Here is a 19,507-nt window from a genome sequence, read left to right as displayed (position 1 = left end):
CTCCTTTCTCTCCCCCGCAGTACATAGTGGAGTGTCACGGGGTCACCCTGCTTCCCCAGTTCTTGGGCATGTACCGGCTCAATGTCGATGGAGTTGAGATCTATGTGATTGTTACAAGAAATGTGTTCAGCCACCGTCTCTCTGTATATAGGAAATACGATTTAAAGGTAAGATTGTTGTTAATTTTTGCTTGGGAGGTGCTCGGCGCTTACAGCCAGTGGGAGGCTGGCAGTGAGCTCCTTCGGGCCCAGTAAACCTCGCCTGCTGCCTTCACCAGATGGCACTTGTCCATATTAGAGAGAAGGTGCCCCATTTAATTCAGCAAATACTTACTGAGCCCCAGCTACGCCCAGGCGCTGTCCTCGGTGCTGGGAACCATGTGATGAACCACATGGACCCAACCTGCCCCCAAGGACTGGCCTGTGGCTGGAAGAGAAGTGAGGGAAGTTAAGACGGAAGCCCTCTGGGATTCTAGAAGGTGCAGGTGCTGGGGTGGGAATAAAGGAGGACCAGGCTGGGGAAGGATGCGGCTCCAATAGGGTGTCAGGGGTGGTGTCCCTGAGAAGGTGCCAGTTGAGCAGCCCTGAAGGGGGTGAGGGATGAGCTGAAGGACACTCATTCCCAGCCAGTGCAAAGGCCCTGGGCCGGCTGTTTCCAAGATCTTGGCTTTAATCCTGCGTGGGAGGAGGAGCCCGGAGAGCCTGAGTCGGATGGATGGCCTGGCTTCCAGGTCTCTGACTGCTAACGTGGGGGAGAAGGTCCAAGTTCAGGGCCGGCAAACCATGGCTCGCATGCCAAATCTGACCCGCAGCCCGTTTTTGTAAATAAAGCTTTATTGGAACATGGCCATGCCCACTTGCGTATTGCCTGTGGCTGCTGACGTCAGAGTGGTGTAGTTAGGAGACAGAGCATTACAGACCACAAAGCCCAAAATATTTGCCCTATGATCCTTTTCAGGAAAGCTCCTGGGCTATATCAGTGGTTTTAAACTTTTTGGTCTCAGGACCCCTTCCCAACTCTTCAAAGAGGATCCTGAGAAGCTTTTGTTTATGTGGCTTATATCTCCCAATGTTGACAATATGAGAAATTAATATGGAAAACTTACAATATTTATTTTAATAATAATAAAACCATTACATGTCAACATAATTGACATTTTATGATACATAGCTGTATTTTCCAAAACAAAAAATATAGTGAGACAATTGGCATCGTTTTGCATTTTTGCAAATCTTTTTAGTGTCAGAACTAACTTCATGTGTGGTCTGCTGTCAGTTTATTGTGATATGTTGTTTGAAGCATATGAGGAAAATCTGGCCCCACACAAATAGGTAGTTGACAAAGGGGAGAGTATTTTCATAATCTTTTCAGATAATCATGGATATTCTTTGATACGCCACCAAAATTCAGCAAGCAGTCATTTCTCAAGGGTCGTTTGTATTGTGGAATCTGAAATCACATCAGTGAACTTTTTCTTCTCTTTCGTGTTAAAACCCATTGGCTTGAATGGCCTTTGAACTCACAGTTTTATAACATCACACGTTGGTCATTGGAAGACATTGGTGTGCTGGGCCGTGTGGTTCCTCCAACTGTTGACACATTTCATCATAAAGTATCAAAAAATCACATTAATAGCACCACCAATCTCATCAGAAAAGTCTTTATGTTTGGGGAAGCTGTCAAGCTCAGGGTGGCAGAAACAAGTTTTTTAAAATTCTAATTTTCACTCAAAAACTCAAATTTTATAATTGGCAATAAAATACTGTCTCTCTCTTCCTTTTTAAGCAAATGTAGGCCAGATACCAAAATCCGAATAACCATAGTTGGCCTGTTGTTCATTTCAAATAAAAATGTTGCCCCTTGAGACAAGGGGCTGGTTCAGCTCGTAACTCAGACCCATGCAAAGGCTCATCCCTGGGAAGCCATTGCTTCCTATACACAGGAGAACTTTGCGCCTCCTTCCCACACGGAGTATTAAAAGGAGGTGTGCCCAGCATCGAGATTTAATAAAAGTAGTTATTTGTCTTGCTTCACCAAGGACCTTCTTAAGCGGCACCTGGTACTTTGTTTGGTTTCATTGTTTGGCAAGCGCTGGTCGGACAGTTCAGTGCCCGTCCTGACTCGGCTACGCTGCCAGCAGTTTCACCCGCCATCGTTTCTGCAGCATCAGTGCCAGTGTCAGGAAGTGAGAAGGCAAAAACGTCTTGTTCCCATAAAAACCGTTTGGCTTTGCAGACTGCCCAAGGACCCCACTGTGAGAAATGCAGGTCTGCGTGAGGGGAGGTGGCCCAGGCTTGCCTCCTACCCTACGGGTTCTAGACACGTTGATTAACTCTATCCTGCCTCCCAGCCTTGCCTCAGGCCATTCTGTTCCCCGGAATTGCCTCAGTGCCTCCAGGTTCTCCGTCCCAACAGTCTCACCAGCCTTGCAGATGCACCGAGGGCACACCATTGAGCGTCAGGGCCCCGGTGCTGGTCTCCTCCCACAGAAGGAGCCAGACCTCACATCCTGTCTGTGAGCTGCTGCTCCTCTGGGACCCTCCGTTTCTTCTTCTATGCAGCAGTGTTGATTCTCCCTACCTTTGCAGGACTGTTGATGGGTGTGGGTCACGTCTGGCATAATGGATGGCATGAGGGAATGGTACAGGAATGTCATCACATCCTCTGCTAGTGCACAAGTACTGAAGGGACAAGCGTTTTGTCCTACTTACTTTTTTATTCCCCTAAACACCTAACACAGTGCTTTGTACACGTAGGCATCTGGTGACCATGTCTTGATGTCAGTTATACTTGTATTTGGGATGTGACCATTTTAATTTGCTCTGGACTACATAATTTCATCTCCCTTTTTAGCTTTTAGAATAAATAACTGTATTTTATGGGTGTGCCCTCCTGTTCCTTCCGGTTCTTTCAGTTTGATGGAACCTTTCACAGTTCTACGTCTTGGCCTTGACTGTCCAACTTTACTCTTCTATTCTTGTTTTCATTTTTTAATTGGGAGTTAATTTAAACTTGGCTGGGTTTTTTCCAGGCTAATGACCTGCATTTCCAGAGAGATGATATCAGAAACCGGATGAATTATATCATAGAGAAAACACACATGCACAGCATTTGATTAAGAACACAGAGTAGAATAAATAGTTTCTTCCTCTGCCATGCAGCACAGAGAACTCAAGGGTTTCATATGTCTCCAGTATGCTCTTTCTTTAATTTGGAAGTGTTGTGAGCGATCAGTGTGAAAAGGAAGATATTTTTGTGGCCCATGTTTAGGAGTCTGTAAAGGAAGGGACATAGGTGCATGAAGGTGTGCGCAGGTGTGTATAGGTGTGTGCTGGGCATGGCAGAGTGCAAGGCCTGCTCCTCGCATGTGGGGTAGCTCTGTCAGGTAGGGGTCTCCGGAGAAAGAAGCCAGTAGGGTGTGTGTGTGTGTGTGCGCGTGTGTATGTAGACACGCATGGAGAGGTTAATTTTAAGGAACTGACTCATGCTGCCGTGGGGGTGGAAAGTCTGGGATCTGTCTGGCAGGCCACAGGCTGGCAGCCCCAGTGGGAGTCGGTGCGGCAGCCCTGAGCAGAATTTCTCCTTCTGGAAGCCTCGGTTCTTGCCCTTAGGGGCCTGGGGAGTGGCCATAGGAGCAGGGCCTGAGCTTGGGGTCTCTTCGGGCCTGCATCTCCCCATCTGTGGCTCATCGGCCACACACATCCTGCTCACCACCAGCGAGCTGCTGGGGTGGCAGCTGGGGTGGTGTAGATCCTAGAGGTTGATCTAGAAGCTACTTTTAACTTCTCGCAATTCTTTTAATGATTGGCTGATTTAAGTTCCCAGCACACGTGGCTTCCCCAGCCCCATGGTAGGTTTGGGGTGCAGTGCTGAGGGGCGGGGCCCAGGCATTGGTCCAGCACAGTCACCAGCCCTTTACCCAGGGACACCGAGCAGCCACGGGGTGGGAGGCCGATGTCCCCAAGAGACACGCAGTGAGCACGTCTTCGTTGTTGTATTGACCTATTGGGCACCCTCTGCACCATTTGTCCTCCTACTTTTCTTTCAAATTAAAATCTTCCACAAACAAACCAAAAGGAAGTTTCTCTGCAGGCAGTGAGCGTGCAGGTGGGGGTGGAAGCCCGGAGCCCTTCCCTGCGGCAGAGGCACTCGAAGGCCCCGTGGTCTGGGCTCTGTCCCTCCTGGTGCCTGCCCTGGCCTCACAAACGTGCCAGCAGTGCAGGGACAGATGAGGCTGCTCAGTAACTCAAGCAGGGAGGGAGTGACTCTTCCAGAAAAGCAGTCAGGGGCCTGGACGTGCCCGTCAGTGCAGCAGTGAGCCAAAGGAGACGCCCGATCCCTGGGTCACTGCAGCCGCCAGGGGACCCTTCACCTTGGAAGACGATTAAACCAGCCACTTCTGGCAACTGATGTGGGAAAAAGAGTGGGGTTTGATCCATAGGTTTAATAAGTTATTGTGCAAGTGGTTGTCAGGTTTTCTGATTTCCAGCAGTTGGACGAGACCCAAAGAAAAGGGCAGCACAGGTGAAATGGAAGGGGGAGGGCTGGGGGGACAATGGACAAGAATCCCTGGAGGACAGCATGTGCCTGGAGTGGGGAGCACACCTGCAGGGGAGCACACACCTGGAGGGGAGAACACAACTAGAGCGGAGAGCACACACCTGGAGGGGAGCATTGACTTGGAGGGGAGCACACACATGGAGGGGAACTACACCCTGGGGGGAGCACACACCTGGAGGGGAACACACACCCTGGGGAGAGCACACCTGGGAGAAACACACGCCCTAGGGAGGGCATACCTGGAGGGGAGCACACACCCTGGGGGGAGCACACCTGGGGAAAGCACACACCTGGAGGGGAACACACACCCTGGAGGGAGCACACACCCTGGGGAGAGCACACCTGGAGGGGAGCACACACCTGCAGGGGAACACACACCCTGGGTGGAGCACACTTGGGAGCACACACCTGAAGGGGAACATACACCCTGGGGGGGAGCACACACCCTGGGGAGAGCACACCTGGAGAGGAGCACACACCCTGGGGAGAGCACACCTGGAGAGGAGCACACACCCTGGGGGGAGCCCACCTGGGGGGAGCACACACCTGGAGGGGGAGCACACACCCTGGGGGAGCACATGTGGAGGGGAGCACACACCCTGGGGAGAGCACACCTGGGGGGAGCACACACCTGAAGGTGAACACACACCCTGGGGGGAGCACAAACCCTGGGGAGAGCACACCTAGAGGGGAGTACATACCCTGGGGGGGAGCACATCTGGAGGGGAGCACGCACCCTGGGGAGAGCACCCCTGGGGGGAGCATACACCCTGGGGGGAGCACACACCTGGAGGGGAGCACACACCCTGGGGGAGCACATCTGGAGGGGAGCACACACCCTGAGAGAGCATACCTGGAGGGGAGCACATGCTGGGCTGCGCAGAGAGAAGCAAGCGGTGGGGGAGATGCTCATTGGGCCGAGGCTCCGGGCACAGTTGGTGCTCTTTAGACCCGCACCCCGCGGGGAGCACCGTGACGTTTTCAACAGCAGGAACCGATGCTGCGCACGTCCTCACTGTGTCTTTGTGTTTCAGGGCTCAACCGTGGCTAGAGAAGCAAGTGACAAAGAGAAGGTGAGTAGTGGGCCGCACTCTCCCCGTGTTCCAGGGTGTGCTGACGGGGTCTCGCCCTTCTGTTCCCCCTTTTCACACAGACGCCCGCACCCCCTCCCACCCCTCAGCGTCCCCCACACCCCCGCCCCGGGCATAACCCATGGTGGAGTGGCCGGTGAGCCGTGGTTATTTGCAAGTGGTCGAAAGAAGCTACACTTCACTCTCAATGTGTGACCACCTCTTGAAAACAGCCCCCGTTTGGTGATCCCTTGGTCTGAGCCGATGTCACCGCTCGGCGAGCTCCCTGGGAGCCAAGAACCCAACCCGGCCTGCCTCAGTTTCCCTCCCCCTCTGGGCCCCGGTTGTCTCCCCTCCAGAATGAGGCGTCACGCTCCAAACACCTTCCCTTTCCACGTACAAAACTTCAAGACATTATTTCTGAGTTTCTGGACATGAGGTAGCATCTGAATCACTTCTAATGTGCCGCACAAGATTATACACAGATTCAACTGAAAGGACCAGTGTGAATGAGAATTTGCAAAGTGGTTTTCTGTACGTAAACCCAAACTGAGCAAAATTGGCCCTTGCTTGCATGAAGCATGGCTGCGCTCTCAGGCGCCCTGGCCGTCCCCTGGGAAGGGTCTGTTCTTTGCCCGTCCTTTGGATAGCTGGGCTAAAGGTTTGTTGTTTGTTTTTAAGTAAATGTCTTAATTAAATGCATTTGGAGCAGTGTCTGGGTCTGCCAGGGCGCTGTGGCAGCTCCCACAGAGCCGGTGGCTTCAGCAACAGGGATGATGGCCTCACGGACGTGGAGACCAGAAGGCCAAACCGGGTCCCACCGGCCCTGCCTTGTCCCTTGTCCAAAGGTTCTTTCCTTCGGCTGCTGGTTCAGCGTCCGCCTCCATCACGCGTGGCATCCCCTGGGGTCCCCTCCTCTGCCTTCCACGACCCACTGCCTCGGAATCTCCACTAATAAGGACCCCAGACGGCCTGGGATGAGGCCACCCTTGCTGAGCTCGGCCTCCGCTTAACCGACAGCATCCGGCTTTGCTTGGAAGGCGTTCGGCGGGTGGGAAGAGGGTGAGCTTTACACGGAGTCGGCTGGTTGTGGGGGCCAGCCACATCTGCAGACCACTTCCCAGAACACCCAGACGTGTGCACTCAGTTCAGTAACTGCACTCTGCACCGAGCCAGGTCGACGTGTCCGGCTGACCACCTCGTGCTGGATAAACATCCGTGTCGTCCACACTGTGCGGGTGTGACAGCTCAGTGTCGGCCTTTTTCACTCCCTCATCACCCCAAGGAGGAAGTCACTGCTCTGTGCTTTGTTTGGGGCTCAGGGTTTATGAAAGCTCTTGTTCCAGAAGGGAGCGGCTTTAGAAGCCCCTGTACACTCTCCTTCTGCATTCAGGGGTTCCCTGGTGGGGGGACGGAGAATCCTGAAGAGTTGATGGGGAGGCTCGTGTCTATGACGACAGTACGTCGCCGTGTCTCTCAAATAGGGCAGCTTATTTGTAACCCCAAAAACACTTGAGGAAACATTTTCTCTACAATACATAACAATAAACAAAATGTATTCATGGAGCTGAGCCTTTTTTTAAAACATTGGGTTTTTAAGTTCTGAAACATTTCCTTTTATTTTTGTTTTTTTTTTATTAGAGAAGTTGTAGGTTTACCCCCCCCAAAAAAAAAATTTGTAGACAATACAGGGTTCCCATATATCCACCTCCCGCCCCCATTATTAACGTGGTACATTAGGCCCTTTCTTCTGCTGCTGATTTTCAGGTTTTCTTTCCATGATCAGTCAATATTTTTGACCCTTCTAAAAAGCATGCCATTCTTTGTCTTCACAAATAGAGCTCTCAGTGCTGTCCTCCTGATCACTCCCGCTCTCGGTTAGAAATATTTGGGAGGAGACTGAAAATACTTATTTTCTGCATTTGAGCCTTTTATAAATGAAATTAACCTGTTTCAAAGAATGTGATATTTCATTTCTGTCATTCTCTACAAAATGGTTGTCTTTGTGCAAAGAACAACTTTCATAGAGAAACTCCATTGACACGGATTAATTAGTCATCTGAATTCTTACCCTGCCTAGTTTTTCTTTCATTTGAATCATTACAACTGTTTTAATTTCCCATACTTTTGCCTTGTTGATGACAAGTTTTAAAAGTGTCATTTCAAGTATTTGGTGAGGTAGGCACAGACGAGACTGTCCCATAAATTTCAGCTTGACACCTAATTAGTGTGATTGGCATTAGCATCATAGCAAAGACGAAATTGAAGGAAATAAGGAAGTTGTATTCTAACAACAATGGAATCACTTTCAGACAAGTATTCGAACATACATGTACAGATGTCTTGAAATAAAAAGAGAGTGAGAGAACAGTGCTGCTTTAAAAAAAAAAAAAATGCTGTCAAGTTCTGACAGCTGCGGTGCCTTGTTTTACTCTAATTCTCTCCTTCGAGCTGGAAGGGCATGGAAGGGCATCGTCCGTCCCCGGCTGCAGCAGCTCAGCCTTCTCTAAACGGGACAGAGAAAGGCGGAGCTCCCCGTGGTCGCTGTTTCGCAGCTGCGCCGCGATTCCAGGGTGACATCGAATTAGTAATCACAGCCGAGAGGACTGCTTTTTACAGATGACAGTCTTCGCCTGCTGTCAGCAAACCAGCCACGCAGCAGCGGTTCCAGCAAAGAGAGTCCAGCAAAACCTAACTGGACACACTCGATTTCCAAGGGCTTCGACCCGGCTCTTCAGAAATCCCGCATCCCGAGAGAGCCTGGGGATTTACACGAATACACGCTTTGCTCACCATCCCGCCCGGTTCTTCTCAGAACTCACGTCTGGTTTTATTAGGTGAAGGAAAGCCCGTGTAATGGAGTAGGGTCACACAAAGAAGGTTCTTTTAAACGTATAACCTTCTCCCTGGACCCATCCGAAAGAAAACTGCTGCCCTCCAGTTGACCTTCGTAGAATAATGTATAATATTGGTATCATAATGTATAATTTGTATAATAATCCCGGTTGACACTCTGATATTGGATGACCAAAAAAATTGCCTCATCGATCCTTAGACATTGAATTAAGTGACGTTCACCATCTCTGACATTTTACCTGTGACTGACAGAAGGTACCAGAGAATTAATCACGTAAACCCTTACTTCTAAAGATGCTTCCTGAAACCCGTTTTCAGCATTTCTTTTGTGATCTTGGATTGTAAGAAACTGAAATTAATTACCACCTCTCTCCAGTCCCCCGGCTGCAGTTCAAGGTGCAGTAGCAAGAAAGGCAGCCACAAAAGTGGGACAAAGTGCCCTCCTGGGGCTCCCTCTTTGGCAACCAATCTAACAAGTGCTTCCGTTTTCACCGTCATTGGATGATTAAAGGGAGGCTGTCAGGTTCTTTAGGCCCCAAATTCAGCTCACATTTAGACCTCCTTCTGTAAAGTTCCTTTTTCCAGAGATGGAAGTGAGTCATTTCGCCTTGCTGGCCTGCGGACTGGAACTCCCTGTCCGGTCATTCACCTGCAGGGCAGCTGTCCCACCAGGCAGAAGCAGGACCTACTCTTTGGACCTTAAATTAAAGGCAGCTCCTGGAGCGAGTCCCCAGGGCCCCAGAAGTCGTGGGAAGGGGCCTGTGTGCCGGGAGGGCACCAAGCAGAGAGGCCCAGCCCCTGCTCCATGTATGGAAGCTGGCGTTTGGAGATAAGTCATTTGACTTTGTCCTCATCTGCAGAATTAAAGGGCTTGAGGGTCTCATCGTTTTGCTTTTGGTGTTTGTGAGAATCGCATGTAAAGGCAACTTTCTGGGACCTTCTTCCGGAGTCACACTTCTGCCGCAGCCTTGAAGTCCTGGACTTGACAGTCCTTAAACCCTGCTCATTTGGGGTGTGGGTCAAGGTGGTTTCTGTCGTAATGGGAAAATGGTCAGAACCATCGTATTTTATCAGCAGTCAGTGAAGCAAGTATCAGGAACCCTGGAAAGGAAACCGTGAGCATTACTCCAGGAAGTTGAGCTTTTATGCTTAAAGTCATTAGAAATTTTACTCTCTGGGAAGAGTGGCCCATGAGAAAGACCACGTGGTCATCTTGAGATCATCTTCCTGGGTTTTGTTCAGACAACAGCGTACAAGTCCTCAAGCCAGTCTGCCTTATGCTGCTGAATAAACTTGCGGTTGCCTTGGAATAATTTTTATCTCACCAGAATGAGCTCACACACACAGAGAACAGTGCATTAGATAATGGAAATTTTTTTAAGCAAACGACTCATTCAGTTGGTTCCAGGAAGAGTTGGAATGGAGAAGAAACTTCTAAAATTTAGTTATGTGGTCTAAATTCTTTTTTCAAAATTTAAGCCAAGAGGGGATTCAGCTAAGATGGTGGCATAGAGAGGAGTGGAAGCTAGTTAGTCCCCCTGGAACAACTAATAAGCAACCAGGAACAACTAGTAAATAATCCAGAATAACTGCAGGGGGACAAACGTGACCGTCCACTCATCATACACCAACCTGAATTGGGAGGAATGTCTGAGATTGCAGCATAAAATCTGTAAGTGAAAACTATGGATCCAAGCCAGTAGCCCCCTCCCCAACAGCCCAAGCTGCAAAGCCTCGTGAAGCCAGAGAGCAGCTCTTTCCAAGTGAGTGAATATAGCACAGCTGAGCTCCAACTGGGGTTGTAATTAACACGTGTAGTGCTCAGTACGAATCCCCATCAAGCAGACAGAGGCTTTGGGTGATGACTGACCTTGGAGAGCTGCAGGGTGGCTGCAGACTAGCCCTGAAGGAGGCTTTCTGTCCCTGTTTCGGCTCAGTGGAGAAAGCCTCAGCCATTGTCAGTTCCCAGCTCTCTGACCCACACAAGGGTGGAGATAGCACAGGCAGAGAGAGACCATTGAAATGCTAATGACTTCACCCTAGGGTGTCTATCTTCCCTAAGAGGAAAGGGATGGGACCCAGCTCTACTATCTGCTTTCCATTCAGAACCAGACCCCAGAGCCTAGGGGAAAACAGCCACAAGCTGCACCTCCTTATGCCAGTCTGGAGCTACAGGCTGACAGGCACCACCTGCTGGGGAGAAAAGCACAGTGACCTGAGGCATCACAGGGGCTCCAATTTTCTAACACACCCTCAGGGAAACTGGATACTGAATAGTTCTTCCTTCTTGGACCAGAGCCCAGAGTAACCAAGGAAACCAGATGCCTAGACAACAGAAAACTACAGCTAACACTAAGAGAAACGAAGTTATGGCCCAGTCAAAGGAACAGACTTACACTTCAACTGAGATACAGAAACTTAAACAACTAATACTAAGTCAATTCAAAAAGTTTAGGGAGGATATGGGAAAAGAGATGGGCCGTATAATGAAAACACTGGGCGTACATAAGGTAGAAATTGAAAATTAAGAAACCAACTGGCAGAATCCATGGAAATGAAAGGCACAACACAAGAGATGAAAGACACACTGGAAACATACAACAGCAGATCTCAAGAAGCAGCAGAAAACACTCAGGAACTAGAGAAAAAGGCATCTGAAAGCCTACACACAAAAGATAGAGAAAAGAATGGAAAAATACGAGCAATGTCGCCGGGAACTTAAGGACAAAATGAAAATTAGGAATGCACATGTCATTGGTGTCCCCAAAGGAGAAGAGAAGGGAAGAGGGGCAGAAGCAATAATAGAGGAAATAATCAATGAAAATTTCCCATCTCTTATGAAAGACCTAAAATTACGGCTCCAAGAAGCACAGTGTACCCCAAACAGAATAAATCTGAATAGGCCCACACCAAGACACTTAATAATCAGATTATCAAACGTCAAAGACAAAGAGAGAATCCTGAAAGCAGCAAGAGAAAAGTGATCCATTACATACAAAGGAAGCTTGATAAGACTATGTGCGGATCTCTCAGCAGAAACCATGAAGGCAAGAAGGAAGTGGTGTGATATATTTAAGATACTGAAAGAGAAAAACCGCCAACCAAGAATCCTATATCCAGCAAAGCTGTCCTTCAAATATGAGGGAGAGCTCAAAATATTCTCAGACAAACAGATAACGACAGAGTTTGTGAACAAGATACCTGCTCTACAGGAAACACTAAAGGAAGCACTGCAGACAGAAAGGAAGAGACAAGAGTGAGAGGTTTGGAAAACAGTTTTGGGAGATGGTAGCACAGCAATGTAAGCGCACTGAACAAAGATGACTGTGAGTATGGTTGAAGGAGTAAGGCTGGAACCATGGGGGACACCAGAACAAAAGACAAAGGATAAAGACTGGGACTGTGTAACTGAGGGAAACCTAGAGTGCTCAAGGATTGTAATAAAAGGTACAAATATGTTTTTACATGAGGTAGAACAAATGAATGTCAACATTCCAAGGTGTTAAAAATAGGGTGGGATTGGGGAGAAAATACAGTCAATGCAAACCAGAGACTATAATTAACGGAAACATTGTATTATGCTTCCTTTAATGTAACATAGGCAATATACCAAAGCTAAATGCATATGGGGGGTGGGGAAGAGGGGAAGGGTATGGGACTCCTGGCATTGGTGATGTTGTCTAACTCTTTATTCTACTTTAGGTTAGTGCTGTCTTTCCTTTTGTCGCGTTATAGCTATCAAGTTCTTTTTCTTTATTTATTTGTTTTTCTCTCTTTTTCTTTTGCCTCCCTGCTTTCTTTGACTCTTCCTCCATCTTTGGGAAAGAAACGGAGATCTCCTTATATAGAGAGCGGCGATGGTGCTCAATACATAAATACGTGACTATATGGGGAACTAACGATTGTTTACTTAGGACGGAATGTATGGTGTGTGAAGAAAACCCCCTTAAAAGAAATGGGTTGATGAAGAAACCTTGAGGGCACTAGATTGAGTGAAATAAGGCTAACACATAAAGGCAAATATTGCAGGGTCTCACTGATATAAACTAATTATAATATGTAAACTCATAGAAATGAAATATAAGTTACCAAAATATAGAAATGAGGCTAAAGAATGGGGAGTGGTTGCTTATTATGAGCAGAATGTTCAACTAGGGTGAACTTAAATGTTTGGAAATGGACAGGGGTGATGGTAGAACGTTATTGAGATTAACTAACAGTGCTGAAAGGTGTGTGCATGTGGTGGAAAGGGTAAGCTCAGAGTCATGCATGTCAACAGAAGGAAAGTTGGAGGTTAAAGATGGGAATGTATAAAATAGTGAATCTTGTGGTGGACAATGTCCATGATTAACTATACAAATATTAGAAATCTCTCTCACGGACTAGAACAAATGTATGTCACTATAACTAGAAGTTAATAATAGAGAGGCATATAGGGAAAAAAATATATACCTATTGCAAACTATACACTATAGTTAGTAGCATTTTAACATTCTTTCATCAACAGTAACAAACGTACTATACCAAAACTATGAATCAGTAATGGAGAGGGGCCATGGTTAGGGGTATGGGAGGATCTGAGTTTCCTTTTTTCTTTGTCTTTATTTCTTTTCTGGAGTAGTGAAAGTGTTCTGAAAATTGAAAAAAAAATTAATTTTGTTGATGGATGCACAACATCAACACATGTATGGTGGTGCCATGGGCAATTGATTGTACATTTTGGATCTTTGGATAGTTCTATGGTATCTGAAAAATCTCAATTAAAAAAATGAGGGAGAAAAACAAAATAAAAACAATGGAAATCCCCGAGAAGAAACTCAAAAGGTCGGCCACCATCCATTTGTGTCAATGATACACCTTCCTAAGGGTACAGAAAGCCTAGGGAGATTGGCTATGATAGTACGGAGCTATTGAAATGGGCAGGTCATTTTAACATTAAGCATTCAGAACCTGAAGACAAGTATCTGCAAATTCTTCAGTGATGTTTAACATCTTGCAACACCAAATTACCAACTTTGGCACTCCACATATTTTTACAAATTGAATAATGAAAGTCTAGAAGCATTTGTCTAGGTTTCTTTTAATAGCAAAAGAGTAACTACTAACCACGGGAGAAATGCTTGTCATTCCTACCAAGGAAAAATGTCTGCAAGTCCATAGAAACCAAAATGGCACCATACTCAAACAGATTCCTTTGTCAGCGAACACTGTTGGACGATGTATGGGAAATACCGGCCAATATTTGAAGACTTGAGGAGCAGCAAAAATTACACAGCCTGGGAAATTTGCTTTGTAGCTGCACAAAACAGAAGACGATGCTAATATTTCTCTGCTTGTGGTATTTGCTATATTATTTCAAATATTCAAAGAACCAGTGTGTGTGGCTGAGAGGCAAAGGTAGAGCAGCCATATTTAAGGAAGATGCAGAACCTAAAAGATGCATCACGTGCTCTTCTTTTACAAAAAGACAAGTTTTCCAAAGGTGGAGACCTCTGCAGGTTTAAAAGAGCCTTCCGTAGTAAGCTGCCCAGCAAACAAACTCACTTTAACCTTCTTTCAAAGCAAAGGTGAGGCGTGATGGTAAGAAAGAAAGTAACTGCTTTGTGAGAGAAACTAAAGCTTTAGAAAGAGAGTATTTTAAAAACAGAGGTTGAGAAATGTTGCCACTGTTTTGTGATCTTGTTGCCAAAAACAAAGTAACTGTATCACTTCGGAAAACTCTTACCAGTACACTCAAAAATTGGAAATAGAGTATTCTAGCCTATTAGAAATCTTGCCAAAAAGTTTCAACGGGTTTTAAACCCATTTGTTATGAGTTTAAATATGCAATACCTTCCAGTAAGTTTCAAAGTTTACAGGGAATTAAAATTTTACCATCTAAAAGTCACCTAAAACCTCTGCCTCCATAACTGGGGGACTGGGTTGAGAATATGAGTATGACGCCCACAAACATGGCCAGTAACCCACATCCTCCATTTGGACTTACCAGTCATTCAGCAGTGAAAGCCTTTAAAATCAAAGAATCAAAATTTACTGACCTTAGAGCTGGACTTTAAAAAACTCAGTAGCAAAGCAAAATTTTCAAAAAAAAAAAAAAAAAAAAAAAAAAAAAAAAAAAAATTAATTATAGTGTTTCCATTAAAAAAAGAAAATTATCATTTTAAATGAAAGCAAGAGGGTTTTTGTAGTGTTAGAAGTACTTAAAAATATTTAACCTTATCTGGTTTTGTTTTTAGGTATGCTCTAAACTGCACATAGCAGTAATATTTGTGTATAATGATAATGTATAAATAACAATACATGTTTGCATGCTCAAATTTCACAAACATGATTTATAAACAAAAAATTTGAGTCCAGTGTTCCAAAGGAGATTCCTCAAAAAAGACAACATGTATTTTAACCCATCCACTCTCCTGGGGGTGTGGAACCAACCACCTGTCTGTGTGCTTTTTTGGAGAACAGAAAAAGTGCACAGGCATATTTGATACAACACTCCTTTCCTCTGCTCCCCTCGGGTACGACGGGGCTGGGGGACAAAGGCAGCCCTGCTTGGGCACAGCCACATCGTATTTTAAAAACTGTCAAAAACACTGTCACATACCCCTGCCCTTCCTCTCACCAGACAGATGGGAAAGATAAAAGTTTAAAAGCTCAGCAGAGAGGCTAAGTGTCCCCCTAGGTCCTGAGAAGACAGGGTAGTATTAGACTCCTTCCTGCCAAGCCCTGTGCCCTGACAGCCCCACGGACATGTATCCTGACCCCTCCTGGCCCAGGTGCTCAAGGCTGACGTGCTGCCCGGAGCCCCCCGGTACCTGGCAGGATATTGGAAGTGATTAGTGACCTGTAGATCGTTGTCTAAGCCATGAAATTAAACTTGGAGAGATATTACTCGTGTTGTCAGGGAAGGTTGCTGCAAGTTCTTCTTCTGAGAAAACACCTGTTATCTTTGCTGCTTCTGTATGACCTTTACCCACGGTCACCAATTTGCCTTTTCATGGATCAAATTTGTGACTTGGAGGTTTTGAGAAGCAAAATTGATACCACATATATGATGTCATCCAATCAACTTATCTCGATCCCAGCTGCAACATAAGGATTACTTAACATTCTCTCCCTTATACAGATATTTCTGGATTATTTTTTCAGTCCCACAGATGCTGATTTCATGAAGTTTTTGGGAAGCCTGGCAAAAGGGGATTTATTCTTTTTTTTTTTTTTTCCAGTTTATTTTCATTTAAGTGAGCTTGGAAAAACAAGTAAATCAGGAACATGAGTGTTCCCTGACATATGACAATAATGAGCACGTATTTTTCATGTTGTGTATTCAGCCCTGTGTGTCCCAGTCACAGCCCATCAAAGGGATACCAGGCAACAATCTTTGACAGCGAGAATTGCAATTAGACTTTTTTTTAATGCGCTGCCAAATGAGCACATCAAGCAAAAATTCATTTCTTTCTGAAATGCAAGGCCCTTAATCACAGGGTACTGCCGTATGTGTTATCCTTTGCATTGTAACCTTCTGGTGCCAAAATCCTGTTTACTTTAAACACTCAAGTCTGACAAGGGGCCACTTCATCTTCCTGGTATGATTTCCATGCAGACAAAAATGATAAAAACTTGGCTCTGCATGACATAGATATTGACTGCAGGCATTTTATATGCATGTATTTTTTTTTTCCTGTTGTTAGTGGCAATTTAGAATATAATGGACTCTGCACAATTTAATAGAAGTGTACAGTGATAAAATCCATTATTTTGGTTTGAATTCTGTGCATTTAAAGTTGTGTTTTGGACACTAAATACAGATTTTAAATATTTCTGTTTTTTATAACTTTTTAGGGGTCAACTAAAAGATAATTCAATCTATAAATCTCACTAAAATAGAATTTCCATATAATTTCTGATTTACCAGGCCATAAAATATCCACCGTTACTGAACACCACGCAAATGACAGCAATTAAACATCAAATCACAAAACCTAGTGAAATAAATAATGTAGAAAGAATACATATGGGCTAAATTCCATTTGAAGTAAATAAAAAATGTAAATCCTTTTGGCAAAACATGTATTTTTCAGTTTTGTTTTCAGGGTTTCTGTCAATGGTCTTAGTAATTTTGAATTTGTAAGTACAAAGCGCTAAGTAAGTAGTGATTTCACATTAGAGGGGAAAGCTTTTTTTTTTTTTTTTTGGTCTCTCTTCAATTCTGATGGAAGGAAAGCAAGAGTCCCCTGCCCTCAGGAAACACCCTGATTTCTCTCTGGCAGTTTTCTTCTCTGCACAGATCTTGGCCGAGCTGTCCACAGAGACGTATTCTCATTTCTAAAAAGGAATGCTCTAAACTTTTTAGTTGTTAGTTCTGACCTCCTTAGAGATCATTTATATCTCCTATTGAACCCTAGGGGGTTATAAGTCATTATGTGTTTGCAGAAGCTTTTTTCACGTTTTAAAAATTGTCCATGTGGCAGCATTCTTCAGGCTCTGGAGCCGTTGAGGGTGCAAGTAGCATTTCACGGCCATTTGTGAATGGCCGTGTCCGTTTGTGTTTCACTTCCACACAGACTCCTTTGCCCGTCACCAGTGTCGTTACCCACCGAGGTGCTTCTCACTGTTGATGAGTGCACTTGCCATGGGACAGCTTCTGAAATACTGTACCTTAAGAGAAACCGAAACTTTTCCCCCAATAGCAGCATTACCAAACGGGGGAAGAAATGTTTGTGCTGAAACGATTTTCTTTTCACAGTTCATTGCTAGTTAAATGTTCCCAAAGACTCCCCAACCCCATACTGTTTTGCTCATGTTTTCTGGCCCCTGCAATTTCGGTGGGTGCAACTTTGCTTTGGGTGAGAAAAGAGCATTTGTTTAGTAGCCCACCGTTGCAGCAGTCTCCCCTAGAAGGACGAACCCACAGAAAATTGAGGTTATACTCAAGGCAGCAAATCTCTCCTTGGCTGTATATATATATTCGCTGAATTTTATTCCATGTTAATAAATATCATAAATTTTAGATGCTTCCTGACTCCAACAATTTAACATACCCAGTTTGCCATCATGCAGCCACTTTATTCTCAATGGGGTTTCAGTAAAAAAAGGTGTTTGCAGTGAGGTTTTCCTGTTAGAGTCGCTTTGGCAGATGACCGCCGAGGTTTTTCCAGCCAGGAGAATTCACGTCTGAGGTTTGGGGGCAGGCGTTTGAACCCCAGAGCAGGGGTGTAGGGCTTCGGCTGCGCCCGACCCCACGTGCCGCTCCCCCACGCTCTGATGCATGAAGTGCAACGGGAAGTGGCCTCTCGACGTGGGACCCGGCGCAGAGAGCCAGGACAGGCCTCCGGGGAGGGAGGAGGCTGGCGAGGGCTCCCAGATAAACCGGGAAAAGACACGGTTTAGGCCACTGATATCCCAAGATTAAAGAGCCTGTTTTTTTGCAAGGCAGGAAGGAGGAAAGCAGAAGGGAAACAAACTAATGCCCAGGAAGGTGTTCTCTGAACACCCAGCGGTGTTCTGTGCACGCCCCTGGTGTTCTATGCATGCTCCAAGGTGTCCTGTGCACTCCCCGTGGTGTTCTGTGACGCCTTGAGGTGTTCTGTGTCTGCCCTCTGCCTTTTACATGCATGAACTCTGTAATCCTCACAACAAGGAAACCAAGTCACAGAGAGGTTAAGTAACTTGTCCAAAGCCACACAGCTGGGAATTGGATGCTGACATAGCACATGGGCAAGCCTGGATTTGGTCTGTTCTCAGACCACAGGCTTCCACAGGGGCACAGCCCAGCCTAGAAGCTGCAGGACATTCATCCTGCTGGTTTTCAGCTTTGAACAGTAGGAGAGCAGGATTGCTACATTCCGGGTGCAGCGTGTCCTACTGCATTTCCCACACAGGGGTCCCCATTCCCACAAAGCTGGCAGGAGAGCTTGATTTGCAGTAGACCCATGACCCACTCATGCTGAGCAGGGGCTGCTGCTGTCCAAGAGCACCCAGGCACCCTCTCCTTGGGGCTCCGGCATGAGCCAGAGGGGCCCTGAAGATGCCCACTAGAGAACCGGCCCAGTGACAGCCAGGCCATGTCCAGACAGCGCAGTGTCTGCAGCGCGGTGCTCTCCAGGCTGCTCTGCACACGTCCCTGTGGTGAGCAGTTATTACTGAGTTTACCCAGCTCGTTGATTGACAGGTAGGCACCACCCTCACTTAAAAATGGTGTCCTTTTAATTCTGCTGCTCACTATCGGGAATATACTGAGATAAAAAGAAAGGCTCAGCAACCGGGTTTTCTTGAGGGGCATCATTGTCGAATGACTTCATTTTTGTCTCCTGGTTCTTAGTAGAAAAGAACTTAATTTAATCAAAATTTTTTAAAAGGAAGTATTTTGTATACAGTCTCTCAACCTGTAGTACTGATTTTAGATCCAGTATCAAGTACAATAACTATAATGTATTAAATGCTTATAGTGATGGTGGTGATGTTGATGGTGATGGTTGTGATGATGGTGATGGTGATGATGGAGGTGATGATGGGAGTGATGATAATGGTTGCGATGGTGATGGTGGCGATGGTTGTGTTGGTGATGGTGACAGTGGAGGTGATGATAATGGTTGTGATCATGGTGGTGGTGGTGTGATGGTTGTGATGATGGTGATGATGGTGATGATGATGGCTGTGATGATGGTGATGGTGTTGGTGATGGGAGTGATAATGGTTGTGATGGTGATGGTGGTGGCAATGGTTGTGTTGGTGATGGTGACAGTGGGAGTGATGATAATGGTTGTGATCATGGTGATGGTGGTGGTGGTGATGGTGGTGGTGGTGGTGATGGTTGTGTTGATGGTGGTGATGGTGACAGTGGGGGTGATAATGATTGTGATCATGGTGATGGTGGTGGTGATGGTGGTAGTGATGGTGGTGATGATGGTGGCAGTGGCGATAGTTGTGATGATGGTGGTGATGGTGATGCTAGGGATGATGATAAATGTGATCATGGTGATGGTGGTGGTGGTGATGGCAGTCATGATGATGGTGATGGTGAT

At 46.2% G+C, this 19,507-nt stretch overlaps 1 protein-coding gene across 2 annotated transcripts in view; it reads left to right on the top strand.

Annotated features, from left to right (window-relative positions):
- Positions 1–19,507, top strand: part of PIP4K2A (phosphatidylinositol-5-phosphate 4-kinase type 2 alpha) — a 154,405-nt gene that overhangs the window by 118,053 nt on the left and 16,845 nt on the right. For both annotated transcript variants that reach the window (XM_037837838.1, XM_037837837.1), the window contains 2 exons: positions 21–167; positions 5,595–5,633. In XM_037837838.1, the coding sequence (XP_037693766.1) occupies positions 21–167; positions 5,595–5,633 (186 nt within the window). The remainder of the gene's footprint in view (positions 1–20; positions 168–5,594; positions 5,634–19,507) is intronic.

Source organism: Choloepus didactylus, chromosome 5 (assembly GCF_015220235.1).
Source record: "Choloepus didactylus isolate mChoDid1 chromosome 5, mChoDid1.pri, whole genome shotgun sequence".
NCBI classification, from domain to species: domain Eukaryota; kingdom Metazoa; phylum Chordata; class Mammalia; order Pilosa; family Megalonychidae; genus Choloepus; species Choloepus didactylus.
This window is presented reverse-complemented; position numbering and strand designations above follow the sequence as displayed.